Source organism: Grampus griseus, assembly GCF_964374135.1.
Source record: "Grampus griseus genome assembly, chromosome: 1".
Lineage (NCBI taxonomy): Eukaryota > Metazoa > Chordata > Mammalia > Artiodactyla > Delphinidae > Grampus > Grampus griseus.
The window spans coordinates 75,794,964-75,812,883 of NC_139017.1; the positions used below are offsets into that span (position 1 = coordinate 75,794,964).

Consider the following 17,920-nt stretch of genomic DNA (forward strand, 5'->3'; position numbering starts at 1 on the left):
GCCCCCTCCGGGCGCAAGATTCCGCCTCCGAAACCCTAAGTAGGGACCTGTATCTCCGCCGCGAAGGCGCCTTTTTTTTCCCCCTTTGACACAGTCGACTCACTTAAGCCAAACCCCAGGTCCGCCACACTCCCGAAAACTGTCCGCTCCCCTAACCGACTGGGGTGAACGGGGCGTGTACGTGTGTGTGAGAGAGGTAACGTCCCCTTGGTACTAGACCTCAAGTGTTCAGCAGAGGCCTGGGGAACAACTATACTATAGAGTTGCTCACTAGGCATCCGACTCCGAGTTAAGGCACCGCGGGTCGCCTGACGGAGCACTTAGAACTGAGTCGACTCTGGCGCCCAAGAGGCTTGCTACCTTCACCCGAGTTAACTAACCTCCCGGATTTACAACCCGTCGCCACCCACCGACCCACCGACCGAAGCATAACACCGGTAGGGTACTCAAAGATTCCAGAGGATGGGCGAATAGCACTCCCTCCCCCTCTGTACCCCTGAGCCGCACGTCTACTACTGAGAAAGCTGAAATTGAGCAAACTAGGTGTTGAAACAACTCTTCTTACTTGAAAACGTGGGTGGCTCTGAAAAGAGCCTTTGATTTCACAGGTGCCCCTTCAGGTAAGGGGCTTGGGAGGGCTTCCGGAGACCGGCCTCACTTGCCCTTCGCCTTGTGGTGGCTCTCCGTCTTCTTGGGGAGCAACACGGCCTGAATGTTCGGCAAAACGCCGCCCTGGGCGATGGTGACTTTGCCCAACAGCTTGTTCAGCTCCTCGTCATTACGAATGGCCAACTGCAGGTGACGAGGAATGATGCGCGTCTTCTTGTTGTCTCGGGCCGCGTTGCCCGCCAGCTCCAGGATTTCGGCGGTCAGGTACTCGAGGACTGCCGCCATGTACACCGGCGCGCCGGCTCCCACCCGCTCGGCGTAGTTGCCTTTGCGCAGCAGGCGGTGCACTCGCCCCACCGGGAACTGCAGACCTGCGCGGGACGACCGCGACTTGGCCTTGGCGCGAGTCTTGCCTCCTTGTTTGCCACGACCAGACATGACAGCCACTGGCACTGCAAAATACCCCTGCTTGATGGCTAACAAATTCACTCTCAACAGCGCCGCTTCACCCTTTTATAGGCAGAACGGCGATAGTCTACGGAGCAATTTGATTGGCTAAAACACATCTTTGTCCTGCTGACCAATAGGATAGCTCAACCAGAATCCGCTCATTTACATAACCTCGTCCCCCTCGCAAGAGAGCCGCTGAAAACTCGCGAATCGCAACGCGGCGTAATCCGAACCTTAATTTGCGTACAGCCTCTATAAGTACCGAGTCGCTTCCGGTAACCTCGGTGCCGCTGCTGTGTTTGCGTTCGTGGTGGTCTCTGCAGCTCGTGCTTGCCGTTATGCCTGAGCCGGCAAAATCCGCCCCGGCGTCCAAGAAGGGCTCGAAGAAAGCTGTCACCAAAGCCCAGAAGAAGGACGGCAGGAAGCGCAAGCGCAGCCGCAAGGAGAGCTATTCCATCTATGTGTACAAGGTACTGAAGCAAGTGCACCCGGACACCGGCATCTCGTCCAAGGCCATGGGCATCATGAACTCGTTCGTCAACGACATCTTCGAGCGCATCGCGGGCGAAGCGTCGCGCCTGGCGCATTACAACAAGCGCTCGACCATCACCTCCCGGGAGATCCAGACGGCCGTGCGCCTGCTGCTGCCCGGCGAGCTGGCCAAGCACGCCGTGTCTGAGGGCACCAAGGCGGTCACCAAGTACACCAGCTCCAAGTGAGTGCCTGCCGGGATGCGGCGCGCGCACGAGTCGCCGGGCCGCTTGACTTTCCAAAGGCTCTTTTCAGAGCCACCCACCTTCTCAGTGGAAGAAGCTGTCATGTTGTTTTACACGGGTTTTTTGTAGTCCTTCTTTGCTTTTTGGTTTCCTCACCTAGTGAACGTTAATAGCATTCACAGTCGTTAAGTACGAACACAGCCATTTCTTCCAGATAAGTGACGGAGTATTCTTACCTAGTTTGGGAGAAGCTGATGGGGTATAGATAGATGTGCTGCGTTTTGTCAGAACTTTTGAAACTGGCTGTTTCAATGATGTTTTTTATGAACTTAGGTATGCAAGGTGAAGTTGGAATATCAAAGGTGCGACCATCTGGTGTTCCCATCCCAAGTGGTAAAACAGTGGTTGTAATTAATTTTTTGTACTGTGTGCTCGGTGTTTATAAAAAAGGAATAACTCAACTTTCAATTGGTAGTAACAACTTCCTTGCATTTGTGTATCTTGCATTCACAAGCACCTGAGTACCCAGTTTATGTGTAGATTCCCCAATAGGGAAATTGGAGCTTGGTCTTGATACCTAGGAATTAACCATTCTTCTGGTAGGTTCTGTCTGCCTCATCTTAGATCAAATCACATAAAACTTGCCTAATACTCGGTGATAGTGTTCTCCCCAGAGAATTACCTCTTAGAAAAACTTGCCCAATTTAAAAGACATGTCCATACAATGGAAATAAGATATGCATAATTTCCAAAGCAGGAAAATATTTGAAATGTTCGAGGAGCAAAAAGCCCCAATATAGCTGGGAATGCAGAGGAGACTGGCTTCAGAGGTTAGTGTCAGTGCTTTGGGAACCCTTGGATTGCTTTCTGTAGGGACATGAATAACAGGACCTCATTAACCTTAAAGTAGATCCCTCTGGTTGCTACGGTGAATCAAAGATCCTAGACTGTCCATAGTAGAAGCAAGGGAACCAATTAGGAGGGCTATTACAGTGTTGCAGGCTAGAGCAGTGACTCAATTAAAGTCTCTTTTCCAGACCAGCAGTATTAGAATTACCTGAGAATTTATTAAAGGTGGAATCTTCAGACCCTAATAATTTGTGTTAACGAGCCCTCTGGGTGATTCTGATGCATGCTAAAGTGTGAGAACCACTGGGTAGTCTAGACATGCCGGATTGGAGAACAGTAATAATAATGGAGATGGTGAGAAATGTTGCGATTAGGATTATATTTTGGAGGTAGTACTGTGGATAGGAGCAAAACCCCTAGGTTTTTAGCCTGAGCAACTGCGTAAACAGTGGTGCTGTTGATTAGGATTGAATACTGGGAGGAGGGATAGGTTGGGGCATTGAAGGGAGATCCAGAATTCTGATTTAAGATTGAGAACCTTCAATATATGGAGTTGACATTCAACATTCAACTCGATAAATGGAGTTGGCAGTGTGAGAGATGCATCTAGGGCTCAGCGAGGATAACATGAACCTGCTTTTTAAAAAAGTGCACAACCTAAAAATTGAGAAGTATGTTTTATTCGGTGGACTTAGCTGAGGACTTAAGCCTGGGATACAGCCTCTCAGATCCAAGGGACTGTTCCAAAGAGGTAAGGGAGGAGCCAGGATATATAGGAGTTTTTGATGAAAAAAATAACCAAACATGTAGTCGAACATCAAAAGATTACTGGTAATCACAAAAACAGACATCTCAAGTTAATGATTTTAGTGCTTTCCTAGGTATGGGAAGATACAAGAGTTTGGGCTTATTGAAACCATTTCTTTGATATGCACCTTAACTATGTAGGGCCATTATCTTGTTTTTCTCCATCCTGAATCTCCTCAGGGTGCACCGTCAGGGGCGGCTGCAGTGGCTGAGGGCTTTTTGGCCACAACATCTTTTGCTTACTGAAATGGCAGGAGACATTCTTTGTCCACACTGTAAACACAGCACTGGGGATGAAGGCTATCACCTTATTCTTCTAGACTTTATTTCTCCTTCTATGTTTCCTTAACGTATTCTTTGAGATTTGATTTCGTATGTGTTTATGTAGTATAACTTAGTAGTTGATAGCCCTATAATGTATGTTATTGACTATGTAGCATTTTTCTTATTCTGTTTTTCTAATTTTATGCTGATTTTCATTAAGGAGCTCACCTAATCCCTTATGTAGGTGGAGCTCAAACTTGACTGCCCATAGGTACCTGGAGAACTTTTAGAAATACTGATGTCTGGGTGCCATCCCCAGAAATTCTGATTTAAGTGATTTGGGACACAGTCATCACTTGGAATTTTAAAATAAGTTCCCCAGGTGACTCTAATGAGCAGTCAAGTTTGAGAACCATTGCCACATGTGTTTCCCAGAAAACAGATCTTATCTACAGTTCTTAGCGTTGGCATGATTGGTTTAAATGTAGTCCTAACCACTTCCCACACTGATTAGCTCAGGAATCTAGACCAATCTAATCAGCACAAACATTTCAGAAATTGAACTACTGGGAATGTAGATTGCTCTTATCTTTTGGTAAAGAATCTTTGCTTTCAGGAGGCTGCAGCAGAATGTAGTGTTATGTGGGTGTGAAGGCAAGAATGATTGTAGGCCACAGGAGGGCAACTGCTGAGAGGAAGAATTGGAAAGCTGAGCCACTCATGGAGTTCAGCCAGCCTCAGAGCCCTACTTGGATCTTGAAATATTTGAGAAATAATAATTTCCCAGAATAAAAGGAAAGATGATAGACCTTTTATCTTGGAAGATCTCAAAGAGGCCAAATAGGGTAGATAAGGAAAAATAGAGGTGCTCCAACTACACATTTGGACTAAATGTCCACGTTTTAAAATCAATATTTGACCAGGGCCAAAGATTAATATTGCCATTAAAATGAAGGACAGTCTAGGATTTTTAAAAATCTGAAATTTTATTTAAAAATTAAATAATTCTATTATTAAAAAATTTTAGTTTGCATTAGTTTCTTAGGGCTGCCATAACAAATTCCCACAAACTGAGTGGCTTAAAACAACGGAAATTTATTCTGTCATCATTTCTGGAGGCTAGAAGTCTAAAGTCAATGTGTTGGCAGGCCCCTGTCCCTCTGAAGGCTCTTGGCCAGGATCCTTCCTTGTCTTTCAGCTTCTGGTAGCCCCAGGTATTATTTGGTTTACGACAAACCCTGACATTTGTCTCAGTTTTCTTCCTGTGCATTTCTACATTTTATTATAAGGATACCTGTCATACTGGATTAGAGCCCACCCTAATGACCTTATTTTAACTTGATTACATCTACAAAGACTCTATTTTCAAATAAGGCCACATTCTAAGGCACTGGGGAGTTAGACTTCAACATATCTTTTGAGGGGACACAATTCAACTTATAACAGTAGTCAACAGCTGGGGTAGGCTGAATAGGGCTCCTAAATATGTCCACATCTAAACCCTAGAATCTGTGAACATTACCTTAAAGGTCAAAGGGGACTTTCCTGGTGTGATTTTGAGATAGGGAGATTATGCTGGATTATTTGGGTGGACCCAAATGTAATCACCAGTGTCCTCATGAGAGGCAAAAAAAAGCCAAGGGAGGAAAAAGGTGATGGAAGCAGAGAATTTGAAGATGGTAGGATGCTGGCTTTGAGAATGGAGGCAGGAACCATGAGCCAAGAAATGCTCCTCTAGAACCTGGAAAATGCATGGAAAAGGATTCTCCCCTAGAACCTTTGGAGAGAGCAGTTTTGAGACCTGCCTGGTGAAACTGATTTTTGTGCTTCTGATCTCCAGAACTTTAAGAGAATAAATTTGTTTTAAGCCACCAGTTTATAGTTATTTGTTACAACAGCCGTAGGAAATTAATGCCACACCTTTATAGCAGGGGTCCCCAACTCCCGGGCAGCGGACCAGTGGGGGTCCACGGCTTGTTGGGAACCGGGCTGCACAGCACGAGGTGAGCGGCGGGCGAGCGAGGGAAGCTTCAACTGCTGCTCCCCATTGCTTGCGTTACTGCCTGAAACCGCCCCCCACGCACGTCTGTGTAAAATTGTCTTCCACAAAACCGGTCCCTGGTGCCAAAAAGGTTGGGGACCGCTGCTTTAAAGGATATTTTTTTGACAATTGGAGAAATTTGAATATAGATTGCATATTGGTTAATATTACTGAATCAATATTAAATTTTGGGCGTGTAATAATGGTACTGTAGTTATATAGGAGAATGTCCTTATTTTTAAGAGAGACATGTAAATAAAGTATTTAGGGAAAAGAATGAAATTTTGCCATTTGCAGGAACATGGATGGACTTGGAGGGCATTATGCTAAGTGAAATAGATCAGAGAAAGATACTGTATAATATTTATATGTGGAATCTAAAAATTACAACAAACTAGTAAATATAACATAAAAGAAGCAGACTCACAGATACAGAGAACAAACTAGTGGTTACCAGTGGAGAGGAGCAATTTAGGGGTGGGGGAGTGGGAAGTACAAACTACTGGGTGTAAGATAGGCTCAAGGATGTATTGTACAACACGGCGAATATAGCCAACATTTTGTAATAACTGTAAATGGAAAGTAACCTTCAAAAATTATATAGGGCTTCCCTGGTGGCGCAGTGGTTGAGAGTCCGCCTGCCGATGCAGGGGACACGGGTTCGTGCCCCGGTCCGGGAAGATCCCACATGCCGCGGAGCGGCTAGGCCCGTGAGCCATGGCCGCTGAGCCTGCGCGGCCGGAGCCTGTGCTCCGCAACGGGAGAGGCCACAACAGTGAGAGGCCCGCGTACCGCAAAAAAAAAAAAAAAATTATATAAAAATTAAAAAAAATGTTAAGTAAGGAAAAATGTCGCTATGTTTACAACTGATTTTCAAATGGTTCAGAAAATGCAAATGCAGCAAATAGTAACAATTGGTAAAACTAGATGAAGATAATGTTGGTCATTGCAGTTTCTTTCAACTTTTCTAAAGGTTTAAATTTTACAAAACAAAAAATTGAGAAAATTTTAAAAACTTGTAATCAGATTTAAAAAACTAGTACAGAAAACTTTCATAGACGTTAATTATTCCATTTTATTTTTACAGTATAATGTTAACTGATAGAATTTCAACATATGAACATATAAGATTTTTTTACTACATTATATTTAAAAGTCTTATGTATGTTTGAGAGTGATCATCTATATATTAACTAGAACTCTTAATGATATCCTTTGTTCATATTTTGCTACACTTATTAGAGATAACAGTGATTTATGTGGTTGCAATAGCCAAGGGATGCCCAATTAACATTGATTTAGACATTTCATTATTCTGCCTTCTAAGGTTGGAGGTTGAAACTGAAGTTGGATAGGGGATTTTAGTGAAACACTGAGACCAAAGCTAGATATGGAAAAAACCATATCTAGACATGTTATAGCGATTCTAAAAGCGTCCAGAGAAAAAACGATAGATCACCTATAAATGAGCAAGAATTGGGGTTTTAGAATCTACCCCTTTGTCCTTTCTCTTCCTTGAACTCCAGTTCTCATATTTCATATTCCCAACTTGGGAATTTGGTATTTCCTATTTGATATTTCCACCTGGATAGCTACCAGTAGTCTCAAAATTTTGTCCAAGACATTACTCTAGGCTTTCCTCCTCCAAACCTACTTGCCTCTCGTATCAGTAAATTGCAGCTCTTTCCAAGTGCTCAGTCCAAGAACCTGCAGTTAATCCTTGATTCCTCTCTTTCTGTCATAACCTATTTACAATTCATCAGTTTCATTTAAAATATATCTTGACTACTTTTCATCATCTCCACGGCTACCACCCATCTCTCTCCTGAGCTATTACTGTAGCCCTTTTGATATTCTCCCTGCCTCTACTCTTGCTCATCTATAGTCTATTTTTCAACATAGCATCCTGGGTGAGCTTTAGCGTAAGTCGAATGATGTCAGTACTCTTATCAAACTCTCCAAAGGCACTCTAACCTACTTAGAATTAAAGACAAAATCTTTGCAATGGCCTAGAGGCCCTTCAATGGCATACATAATGACTCTCAACTACCTTTCTGATCACATCTCCCTGCAGATCTTTCCTTTGCTCACTGTGCTTTAACCACAGTGGTCTTGCTTATTCCTTGAACTCCTCAAACTTGTGCCTGCCTCAGGGCCTTTGCACTTGCTGTTTTTGTTCTTAGAATACTCTTCTCCAAGATATCCTATGGCTCACTTTCTTCTTCAGGCCTCTGTTCAAATATTAACCGAAAGGAATAGCAAAGTGAGACACGACTTGTGTCTAGACTAAAAATTGTCTAGATGAAATGTGGATGAAAAATGTCACCTGCCATATCAGTAATCAAAGGATGTTGTGGCCATCAAGCCATCAGCCGCTGCAGCTACCCCAACTGTGCACCCTGAGGGGATTCGGGATGGAGAAAAACAGGATACTGCACCTAGACAGTTAAGGTGCATATCGAATGAATGATTTCAATCAGCCCACTCTTTCACCTTCCCATAGAGAAGTGCTAAATTCATTAACTTGAGATCGTTTTTTTAAATTTTCATTAATTAGAATTCTTTTGACGTTCAACTACCTGGTTTGTTTTTGCAAAACTGGTATATATTCTGGTTCCTCCCATACCGCCTTGGAATAGTCCCTCAGAGCTATCTGAAAGGCTGTCTCGGGCTTAGTCCTCAGCAAGTCACCGAATAAAATTTGATTCTTAACGCAGATTGTTTTTTTTTTAGTCGACGTATAGATTTTCTATACGTGCTGGGGCGTGGTCTCAAAGTATTGCGTTTTTTTTTTTTAAACGGTGTTACATTTGGTTTTCAGAGCTCAAGAAAAATGAATTTACAATCTAATTGCTGCAGAGCAACCACTGTTTAACTTTTTACCCCATCCTCCTGAGTAGATTTACACTGATCATCACCCATCGCTAACCGTTTTACTGGAAAAGGCAAGTTACTTGCATGAGAATGAACAATTACTGTAGCTAGTTCTTGATCGATAGACAAAATCTGGTCCTATCTTGGGTTTTTCCCTTCATTCTAAGGAAAATGGCAAATTTACACTACGAAAAGAGTAAGTGGCACAGAAAAGAACCATAACAGAAAATGAAAATAAATTGGATAACAGCTTCTTCCACAGAGAAGGTGGGTGGCTCTGAAAAGAGCCTTTGGAAAGTCAAGCGGCCCGGCGACTCGTGCGCGCGCCGCATCCCGGCAGGCACTCACTTGGAGCTGGTGTACTTGGTGACCGCCTTGGTGCCCTCAGACACGGCGTGCTTGGCCAGCTCGCCGGGCAGCAGCAGGCGCACGGCCGTCTGGATCTCCCGGGAGGTGATGGTCGAGCGCTTGTTGTAATGCGCCAGGCGCGACGCTTCGCCCGCGATGCGCTCGAAGATGTCGTTGACGAACGAGTTCATGATGCCCATGGCCTTGGACGAGATGCCGGTGTCCGGGTGCACTTGCTTCAGTACCTTGTACACATAGATGGAATAGCTCTCCTTGCGGCTGCGCTTGCGCTTCCTGCCGTCCTTCTTCTGGGCTTTGGTGACAGCTTTCTTCGAGCCCTTCTTGGACGCCGGGGCGGATTTTGCCGGCTCAGGCATAACGGCAAGCACGAGCTGCAGAGACCACCACGAACGCAAACACAGCAGCGGCACCGAGGTTACCGGAAGCGACTCGGTACTTATAGAGGCTGTACGCAAATTAAGGTTCGGATTACGCCGCGTTGCGATTCGCGAGTTTTCAGCGGCTCTCTTGCGAGGGGGACGAGGTTATGTAAATGAGCGGATTCTGGTTGAGCTATCCTATTGGTCAGCAGGACAAAGATGTGTTTTAGCCAATCAAATTGCTCCGTAGACTATCGCCGTTCTGCCTATAAAAGGGTGAAGCGGCGCTGTTGAGAGTGAATTTGTTAGCCGTCAAGCAGGGGTATTTTGCAGTGCCAGTGGCTGTCATGTCTGGTCGTGGCAAACAAGGAGGCAAGACTCGCGCCAAGGCCAAGTCGCGGTCGTCCCGCGCAGGTCTGCAGTTCCCGGTGGGGCGAGTGCACCGCCTGCTGCGCAAAGGCAACTACGCCGAGCGGGTGGGAGCCGGCGCGCCGGTGTACATGGCGGCAGTCCTCGAGTACCTGACCGCCGAAATCCTGGAGCTGGCGGGCAACGCGGCCCGAGACAACAAGAAGACGCGCATCATTCCTCGTCACCTGCAGTTGGCCATTCGTAATGACGAGGAGCTGAACAAGCTGTTGGGCAAAGTCACCATCGCCCAGGGCGGCGTTTTGCCGAACATTCAGGCCGTGTTGCTCCCCAAGAAGACGGAGAGCCACCACAAGGCGAAGGGCAAGTGAGGCCGGTCTCCGGAAGCCCTCCCAAGCCCCTTACCTGAAGGGGCACCTGTGAAATCAAAGGCTCTTTTCAGAGCCACCCACGTTTTCAAGTAAGAAGAGTTGTTTCAACACCTAGTTTGCTCAATTTCAGCTTTCTCAGTAGTAGACGTGCGGCTCAGGGGTACAGAGGGGGAGGGAGTGCTATTCGCCCATCCTCTGGAATCTTTGAGTACCCTACCGGTGTTATGCTTCGGTCGGTGGGTCGGTGGGTGGCGACGGGTTGTAAATCCGGGAGGTTAGTTAACTCGGGTGAAGGTAGCAAGCCTCTTGGGCGCCAGAGTCGACTCAGTTCTAAGTGCTCCGTCAGGCGACCCGCGGTGCCTTAACTCGGAGTCGGATGCCTAGTGAGCAACTCTATAGTATAGTTGTTCCCCAGGCCTCTGCTGAACACTTGAGGTCTAGTACCAAGGGGACGTTACCTCTCTCACACACACGTACACGCCCCGTTCACCCCAGTCGGTTAGGGGAGCGGACAGTTTTCGGGAGTGTGGCGGACCTGGGGTTTGGCTTAAGTGAGTCGACTGTGTCAAAGGGGGAAAAAAAAGGCGCCTTCGCGGCGGAGATACAGGTCCCTACTTAGGGTTTCGGAGGCGGAATCTTGCGCCCGGAGGGGGCCGCACATAACTTTCCGATCCGAAAAGCACCGAAAGGCGGAAACAAAACAAAACAAACCCCCCCCCCCCAACGATCCGTCATGCCAACTAAGCTAGGGGGCTCTGAGAAGGCAACAAGGCGTTCCGGGGGCGGCGGGGCGGCGGGGCCAAACAGAAGGTTGAGGTTCAATTCGGGAGCTAGAAAGCGTAGAAAGAGGGTTTCGCGGGTAGCGCGTTCCAAGGGAGCGAAGGGCTGAGGAGGAACATTCTGACACAGTTGCGCTCAAAACTAACTCTCACCCTGAAAGAAAGGAAAAACAAGCCAGGGAAAACTGTTGGCAAACTGGAAAGTAGAAAGGGAGGCGGGTGGGCGGGGGTGGGGGGAATTCTGCCCAAGCCAATCAGTGGCGCTAGGGCCGATGACGTCACAGCCAATGGACAGCCAGCGCGGGACTTTCAATTACTGATCCGCCCAATCGGGAAAAGACTGTGCCTATAAAGACCGCTGCGGCGGGCTGGATTCCGGTTCCTCTCCTTGCGCGTCGCTGCGCCGGTGAGCTCGTGTCTCGGTTCGCTATGGCCCGTACAAAGCAGACTGCCCGCAAGTCGACCGGTGGCAAGGCCCCGCGGAAGCAGCTGGCCACCAAGGCGGCCCGCAAGAGCGCGCCGGCCACCGGCGGCGTCAAGAAGCCGCACCGCTACCGGCCGGGCACCGTGGCCCTGCGGGAGATCCGGCGCTACCAGAAGTCGACCGAGCTGCTGATCCGCAAGCTGCCCTTCCAGCGGCTGGTGCGCGAGATCGCGCAGGACTTCAAGACCGACCTGCGCTTCCAGAGCTCGGCCGTGATGGCGCTGCAGGAGGCGAGCGAGGCCTACTTGGTGGGGCTGTTTGAAGACACGAACCTGTGCGCTATCCACGCCAAGCGCGTGACTATCATGCCCAAAGACATCCAGCTGGCCCGCCGCATCCGCGGGGAGCGGGCTTAAGAAGTGTGCGCTCGGCTCGAGGTTCCATCATATCCAAAGGCTCTTTTCAGAGCCACCCACAACTGCACTTGAAGAAGCTGTGCCACTTGGCCGTGCTCTCCCGGCGGACCCTCGCATACCCTGGGAGGAGAGGCTGTTAGAGCGGGCAGAGCGTTGGGCTCCAACAGATAGGCTAAAGAAAGGCCAGGTATCTGGCCTAGTCCCTTGCTTGCTGGCCGCCTTCCGGGGTGTCAAGATCTTTGAGTTTGGTCAGTCGGATTCTCTGGCCTGGCGAGCTTGCCGCTGCGTTCTTGGGCGCGGCCAGGGCGCCCAGTTTCGCTTCTTGGAGGCAGCCACGGGTCCTCCCGTAGGGTCGGGCTCTTCTAGGGCGTCTTCGTACTCGACCTTGGCCCAGAACTGTAATCTGTCCCGGGTGGGGGAGTGGGGGGGTGGGGGGTGCGGGCTGTTAGGCCAGGCGGAGTCACTAGGGGACGCTCAGGATTCGCGGGCTTGAGCGCGCGGGGGCTGGCCTTCAGGCATCTGAGAGCCGCGCGCAGGTCTGACCTCCTCACCCCCGCCGGAAAGGGCCCCGCCCCGCGTGGCTCTCCGCCTCCGGCGGGAAATCGCCATCTCGGTCGGTCTCGCCCCGTTTCTGCCGGGGAAAGTGTGGTATTTCTGGGGTTCAAGTGTCGGTAATTTGGGGCCTCACTCCCACCCTCTGCTTCGAATCAAAACCCGGGGGTTGGGTGGAAGGGTGTTTGTACAGGTCCTAAGCCCACTTTCGTGAGCTGGGCGTTAAACATATTGCTCCTTTTCTGCCGAGTTCACAGTGAGACTCACTCTACTTCTCGAAGTAATCCCTAAAAGCTTCAACCTGTGTTTGGATTCTCTTCCCAGACTTGGTAGTGTCTCTACATGTTTTATTCAGACATGTGGGAAGTCGGTCCCCAGGTTTTGGATTACTCAGCGAAAGAACAGAAGTGGGGCTCTGAGTTCAAGTTTGGGGAAGAGATCAAACAGGCAGAACATGGTCCTCCTTTGGGGAGAGGAAGTTACTCTCATTAGGAAATAGTGAGAATGGAGGCCTTAGAGATGATTCTTGTACCATTTGGGAGGTGGAAGTGCAAGGCCTCTAGTGGGCAGTGGCGTGGGGCAAGGTCTTGTAGAGCCCATCTCCACAGAGCTCTGATACAAAGGCTGTACAGGTCTTAGGTGACACCTCTTAACCTTCTCAGTCACTTATCTGAACTTGGAAAAGGCCAAGACTTATGTTTTCTGCTTTGTCTCAGCACAGTGCCAGGTTAAAAGCATTCATTATAGAGATCAGTGAGAATTCACAGAAGGGAGAGGGAAAAGGAAGGATATTTACTTTTTGTTTGTTTGTTTTTTAAACTTTAGTTATGTCTTTTGAGATGTGTCAGAAAAGGGGGGAGCAGTGTAGGGACTGCGGCCCCTCCTGCTACAGGTTGCAGTGTGTTTCTGCTCCAGGGTCACAGCAATTTCCAGAGCATGCCTCTGGGTCTCTGCCTAGACCCTTATCACCTGCTTAGGCCCCCAATGCAGGGTGAATCCAGGGCCTGGGTCTGTACTCTGAGTTAAGAAGTAGTGAATTCAAGGGGTGTGTGGGGCACCAACTTTGCACCCGTCATCTCATGCATCCTCATGGTAAGACTTTCAGGGACATACAGACATAGGGCTCTCTGAGGTACAGCTTGAGGTTCTCTGGTGAGTGAATTGTCTAGCATCTCAGGTTCAGGAGCAGCTGAGCAGACCCCGGAAAACTGCAATTTCGTGTCAAGTGTTAGTGCTCCACATCCTCTGCCTGCCTCTGAGATCACATTGCTTTATTTTACCAGTCTGGGCACCCTTAACATCCAGGAAGTCTTTCTGTATGAATCTCAAGGGAAGTTTAGTGGCATTTCTTTTTTTTTTGCGGTACGCGGGCCTCTCACTGTTGTGGCCTCTCCCGTTGCAGAGCACAGGCTCCGGACGCGCAGCCTCAGTGGCCATGGCTCACGGGTCCAGCCACTCCGTGGCATGTGGGATTTTCCCAGACCGGGGCACGAAGCCGTGTCCCTTGCATCGGCAGGCGGACTCTCAACCACTGCGCCATCAGCCCTGGCATTTTTTATATCCAGTCAGGAATAGCATAAAATTTTGTGTTCCTGTCACTGTAGAGGCCTACCCTCACAGCAATCTTTCAAATCTATTTGTTTGGGAGACCAGCATAAAAGAAGTTCATCAATGCAAGAGAACAATATAAAATGTAAGTTTTATCATTTAATCATTTCTGTACTTAAATCATTCTCTACTCTCAGATTGAGAGTTAAAGGAAAATTAAGGGCAAGGTAAATAAATGCTTTTCCTTTAGTGATTAGGTTCTATGTGGTTAGATTGGTTTCAAGGAAAGTCTGCCCCAAACCTGGGATTTTTAGGAATAGAAAAACAGTATTTGTTCAGGTTTAATTCTGCCTTAGTGAGGGTAGTGGGGTACAGGTGCATGGGTGTGTGCAGAGAGAAACTACATGCCCTGTTGATTCTACCTTTGCTTCCTTGGAAGAGGACTTGGCCTTCGGGTTCACACCCTCTCCTGATCATCCTTCTCCTTCTCCAGGTCCTCATCTCAGCCTTCTCATGTTCTCTTTCTCTTCCAGGCCGCATCAATATTTCTGGTTGTTTCACCCATGCTGACCTTGGCTGTTTTTTTTTTTTCTTCTCTCCTTGAAACTAAAGTGAGATCACGGCTTCCCTACTTTCCATATCTCTGCTCTCTGTCAAGTGCTCCCAAATTGGTATCTTCTGAGACCCCTGTCCTGAGCTCTACACCAATATTTCTAACTGCCTGATGGCCAGGTCCTTCTGGATGGATAATAGGCACTTCAAACTCAGCTTCTTTCCAAAACTGCATCATCTTGCTTCCCAAAGCTATTTTTTCCCTCCTATATTCCCCATCTTAACTGAAAGGCACCTTCACTCCCTCTCCCCCATCTGTTCAGGTCAGCAGTTCCTTTTTTTTCTCATTCGTCCAAATGTCATGGGTCAGCAAGTATTATCAAATCCTCTACCTGACTTTCAAGTCTATTACCCTCTCTCCATCCATCTATGGTCCCTGTCTTAACTGACACCCTCACCAGCTCTGTTCTAGAGGATTAAATATTCAGACTTGACTCTGCTTTGCTACGAAGCATCCACTCTGTGTGAGAGCTGTCTTTTTTTAAAATGCATTTTTTTTGAGCCTGTCACTTTCATTCTTAAAAATTTTCTGCCTCCCTCTCTATTCCCTTCAGAATAAAGTTCACCTTCCTTTGCATGGCAGTCAGAGCAGTACAGGTTAATAACTGGTAGGGACTCTGGAGTTAGACAAACCTGAGTTTGAATCCTGGTCTCGCCCATATAACAGGTATCTGAGTTCAGCAAGTAAATCTCTGTAGGCCTCATTTTCCCATTTGTAAAATGGGGACAACAGTATCTTGCTAATAATGTTGTTGGAAATATTAAAAGTGACAGTTCCTATAAAGTAGCTAGCACAGTGTCTGGTCCAGAATAAGTATTCAATTACTTTTAGTTACTCTATTAATAGTTATTAAATTTAAAAATCCCAATAAAAATTATTTTAATACACATCTAGTTCCTGGTATTTCCCAGAGCCTCCCCAGGTTTCAGGTGCACTGCCAACTGAACAGAAGGTTCTAGCCCCTCAGAACAACTGCAATCCCCAAGCATACAATGTCTTCACACACTCCATTTCTTCTCTCCAGAATGTCCTCCCCTTTTTAGGTAACCCTGAGAATCCCTGCTCATCCTTTCTTCCCTTTCTCCTCTTTGCTTTTATCTCTTTAGGCCCTCCTCCTTGCTTCTCCCTCATCCTATCCTAACACCCCTTCCTATTCCCTACTCTTGGCATTAGGCTGGCATCATTCCTCAGGGTGAGGACTGGTCCTTGTTCATTTCTGTGGCACCAGCACCCAAGCAGTGCCTGGAACACCATAGGTGGTCAAGAAATGCTTGATGAGGGACCAATTCTCCTGGTCTTCAACTCTTTGTTTTATATGAGGGAGCTGAGCAGAAGATGCTCCCAGTTCTTGGAGTACTTGAAGTTACAGATCAAGAGCTGGCCTGGACTGGATATCTGGGAAGAACTTCCAAAGTCCTTGGGGGGGTCCCAGAACATGGGAGCAGGAAACTGTCTGTGGGCAGGATGCCTGGAAAACCCAGGTATCCCTTGCCCATGAATGGCCCCAGTCCCAGACAGCCTGCTCCTGGTGACAGGAACTGAGAGAAGAATTCACTGAGCTACATTCCCGCCAGTGCCCCCAGTCTGTTCCTGAATGCAGAGCATCTGGGGAGGAGTGTCTGTTTCTATACCCACAAAGATATCAGATTCAGCCCTACTGACAGGATTTTTGGGGATATGGTATGGGATTGGGATGTGGTCAGGAGCAGAGAGTGAAGTATGTATAAAGAGCAGAAGGAAGGGGAGGAAGGATAGTAGAGGAGAGAAAGGGGTTGGGAAACAGAAGTCTAGGGTCCTCACTGCAATGAACTGGGGCTGATACCTGAGACCCCTTACAGCATAGGGCCAGGGCTCCTGACCCTTAACCAGGAAAAGGCTGCAAAGAGAAAAGACTGCGATCTCCATTTCCTCATATGTAAAGCAGGATCCAATTGCACCCACTTCAGGATTGCTGTGAGGATGAAAAGAGATAATACAGCCCATACAAAGTGCTTGGAACAGAACCTTACATATGGTCATAAATCAATATTAGTAGCATCATTAATATCAGTGATGTAAATATTAGTGACATTAATGTGAATTGATGTAAGTCACAGTTATAATCATGTCATAGAAAAAAGAATGACAGGCACACACACATACAAATTGGTGAATAATTTTCAACACACAGCCAGCTTCTAGACTGTGCACCCCAGGAAGTAAGAATACCCAGATCCCTAGATGGCTTATGGCTCATCTTTCACTCTCATTCAATTTCACAGTATCCCAGGATGGGAAGAAGGGCGTTTAAAATTTCTGTTGAATAGCTGAAGAAACTAAAGCTGCTGAGGGAGAGACACCTGGGAACGTGGGTCATACAGCTGGAAGACAGCAGATGTGGAACTTGAGCCTGGGTCTTGTGTTTTCTTTTTGTATTAGATTCATTGTGTCAGAAGAAAAACACACACACAATAATTACACGTAGAGATACACTATCACTATATATGTATAGTAGCTCTGATTTCTGCTGACTCCAAACTATAGAAAGATATAATTTTATATTACTACCTGCTGCACATTCACACATATCTAAAAAATTGAAACAAGTTATACAAAAGGATATTTTTTTGGTTTGGGATGCACCTTGATATTTTCAACCCTATTCTGTTTCATTAATAAAAGATACTGGTTCCCATTCTCTATATTGATTTTATCATCTGCTCATGGGTTACAACCTGCAACTGAAAAACACTGCAGTAGAGAAAATTACAAAGAATAAAGTAAACTCATCACTCAAATTAAAAAATTCTTACTGTTTTGTTCAACAAGAAGCCTGGCTGGGACTTCCCTGGTGGCCCGGTGGGTAAAACTCCGTGCTCCCAATGCAAGGGGTCTGGGTTAGATTCCTGGTTGGGGAAATAGATTCCCACATGCATGCTGCAACTAAGAGTCCCCATGCTGCAACTAAAAAGGTCCTGAATGCCACAACTAAGACTCGGTGCAGCCTAAATAAATAAATAAATAAATAAACAAGAAGCCTGGCAACTGTTCATAGCTGGAGGCATGTATATGAGTTTGCAGAAATGGGAACCAGGTCCTTAGGCTCTGTGAGAAGACATGCACTATAATGAAGGCGAGCCGTGGTAGGCAGTGGAGAAAGGTGCAGATGAATTATCTGGAAGGTCAGAGGGAAAGGTCAGTTTTAACCGAGGGATCCACGGAGCTCTTCTTGTAGGACAACTTGAGGTGGGGTTCAAGAGAAAGACAAGGAGAATTGTGAGTGGTGGCTGGTCCACAGGGTCCAAGGCCAGAAATGGGAAATGACTTTTCAGGGGTGGGATTTTGAGGCCGGCTTATTGGGGGTCTTGAATGCCAAACTGGGGAGGGGGTAAATTTTACTCTGTAAACAGTGTAGGGGGAGGGATTATAGAAGAGGAAACAACAAAATTAACATACATATGTAGAGATGCTCATAAATACTAGTAATCAGAGAAAGGCAAATTAAAGCAATAATGAGATAATCACTTTATA

General features: G+C 47.1%; 5 protein-coding genes across 5 annotated transcripts; 3 read left to right on the forward strand and 2 right to left on the reverse strand.

Moving 5' to 3' along the window:
• Nucleotides 1–654: 654 nt before the first annotated feature.
• LOC309825158 (histone H2A type 2-A) lies at nt 655–1,069 on the reverse strand (the record flags this gene model as incomplete). Its single annotated transcript, XM_082658625.1, has 1 exon — nt 655–1,069. Exon 1 carries the CDS (start codon nt 1,045–1,047, stop codon nt 655–657), a length of 393 nt encoding a protein of 130 aa, XP_082514751.1. The 5' UTR covers nt 1,048–1,069.
• Nucleotides 1,070–1,397: 328 nt separating this feature from the next.
• On the forward strand, nt 1,398–1,784 carry LOC309835799 (histone H2B type 2-E-like; the record flags this gene model as incomplete). Its single annotated transcript, XM_082675489.1, has 1 exon — nt 1,398–1,784. The coding sequence occupies one exon, from the start codon at nt 1,398–1,400 to the stop codon at nt 1,776–1,778; it is 381 nt and encodes a 126-aa protein (XP_082531615.1). The 3' UTR covers nt 1,779–1,784.
• A 7,164-nt stretch (nt 1,785–8,948) lies between these two features.
• Nucleotides 8,949–9,335, reverse strand: LOC309837799 (histone H2B type 2-E-like; the record flags this gene model as incomplete). Its single annotated transcript, XM_082678641.1, has 1 exon — nt 8,949–9,335. The coding sequence occupies one exon, from the start codon at nt 9,333–9,335 to the stop codon at nt 8,955–8,957; it is 381 nt and encodes a 126-aa protein (XP_082534767.1). The 3' UTR covers nt 8,949–8,954.
• Nucleotides 9,336–9,660: 325 nt separating this feature from the next.
• Nucleotides 9,661–10,078, forward strand: LOC309830102 (histone H2A type 2-A; the record flags this gene model as incomplete). Its single annotated transcript, XM_082666444.1, has 1 exon — nt 9,661–10,078. The coding sequence occupies exon 1, from the start codon at nt 9,686–9,688 to the stop codon at nt 10,076–10,078; it is 393 nt and encodes a 130-aa protein (XP_082522570.1). The 5' UTR covers nt 9,661–9,685.
• A 1,208-nt stretch (nt 10,079–11,286) lies between these two features.
• Nucleotides 11,287–11,697, forward strand: LOC309827582 (histone H3.2; the record flags this gene model as incomplete). The annotated part of the gene is made up of 1 exon (XM_082662323.1): nt 11,287–11,697. One exon carries the CDS (start codon nt 11,287–11,289, stop codon nt 11,695–11,697), a length of 411 nt encoding a protein of 136 aa, XP_082518449.1.
• Nucleotides 11,698–17,920: the final 6,223 nt, after the last annotated feature.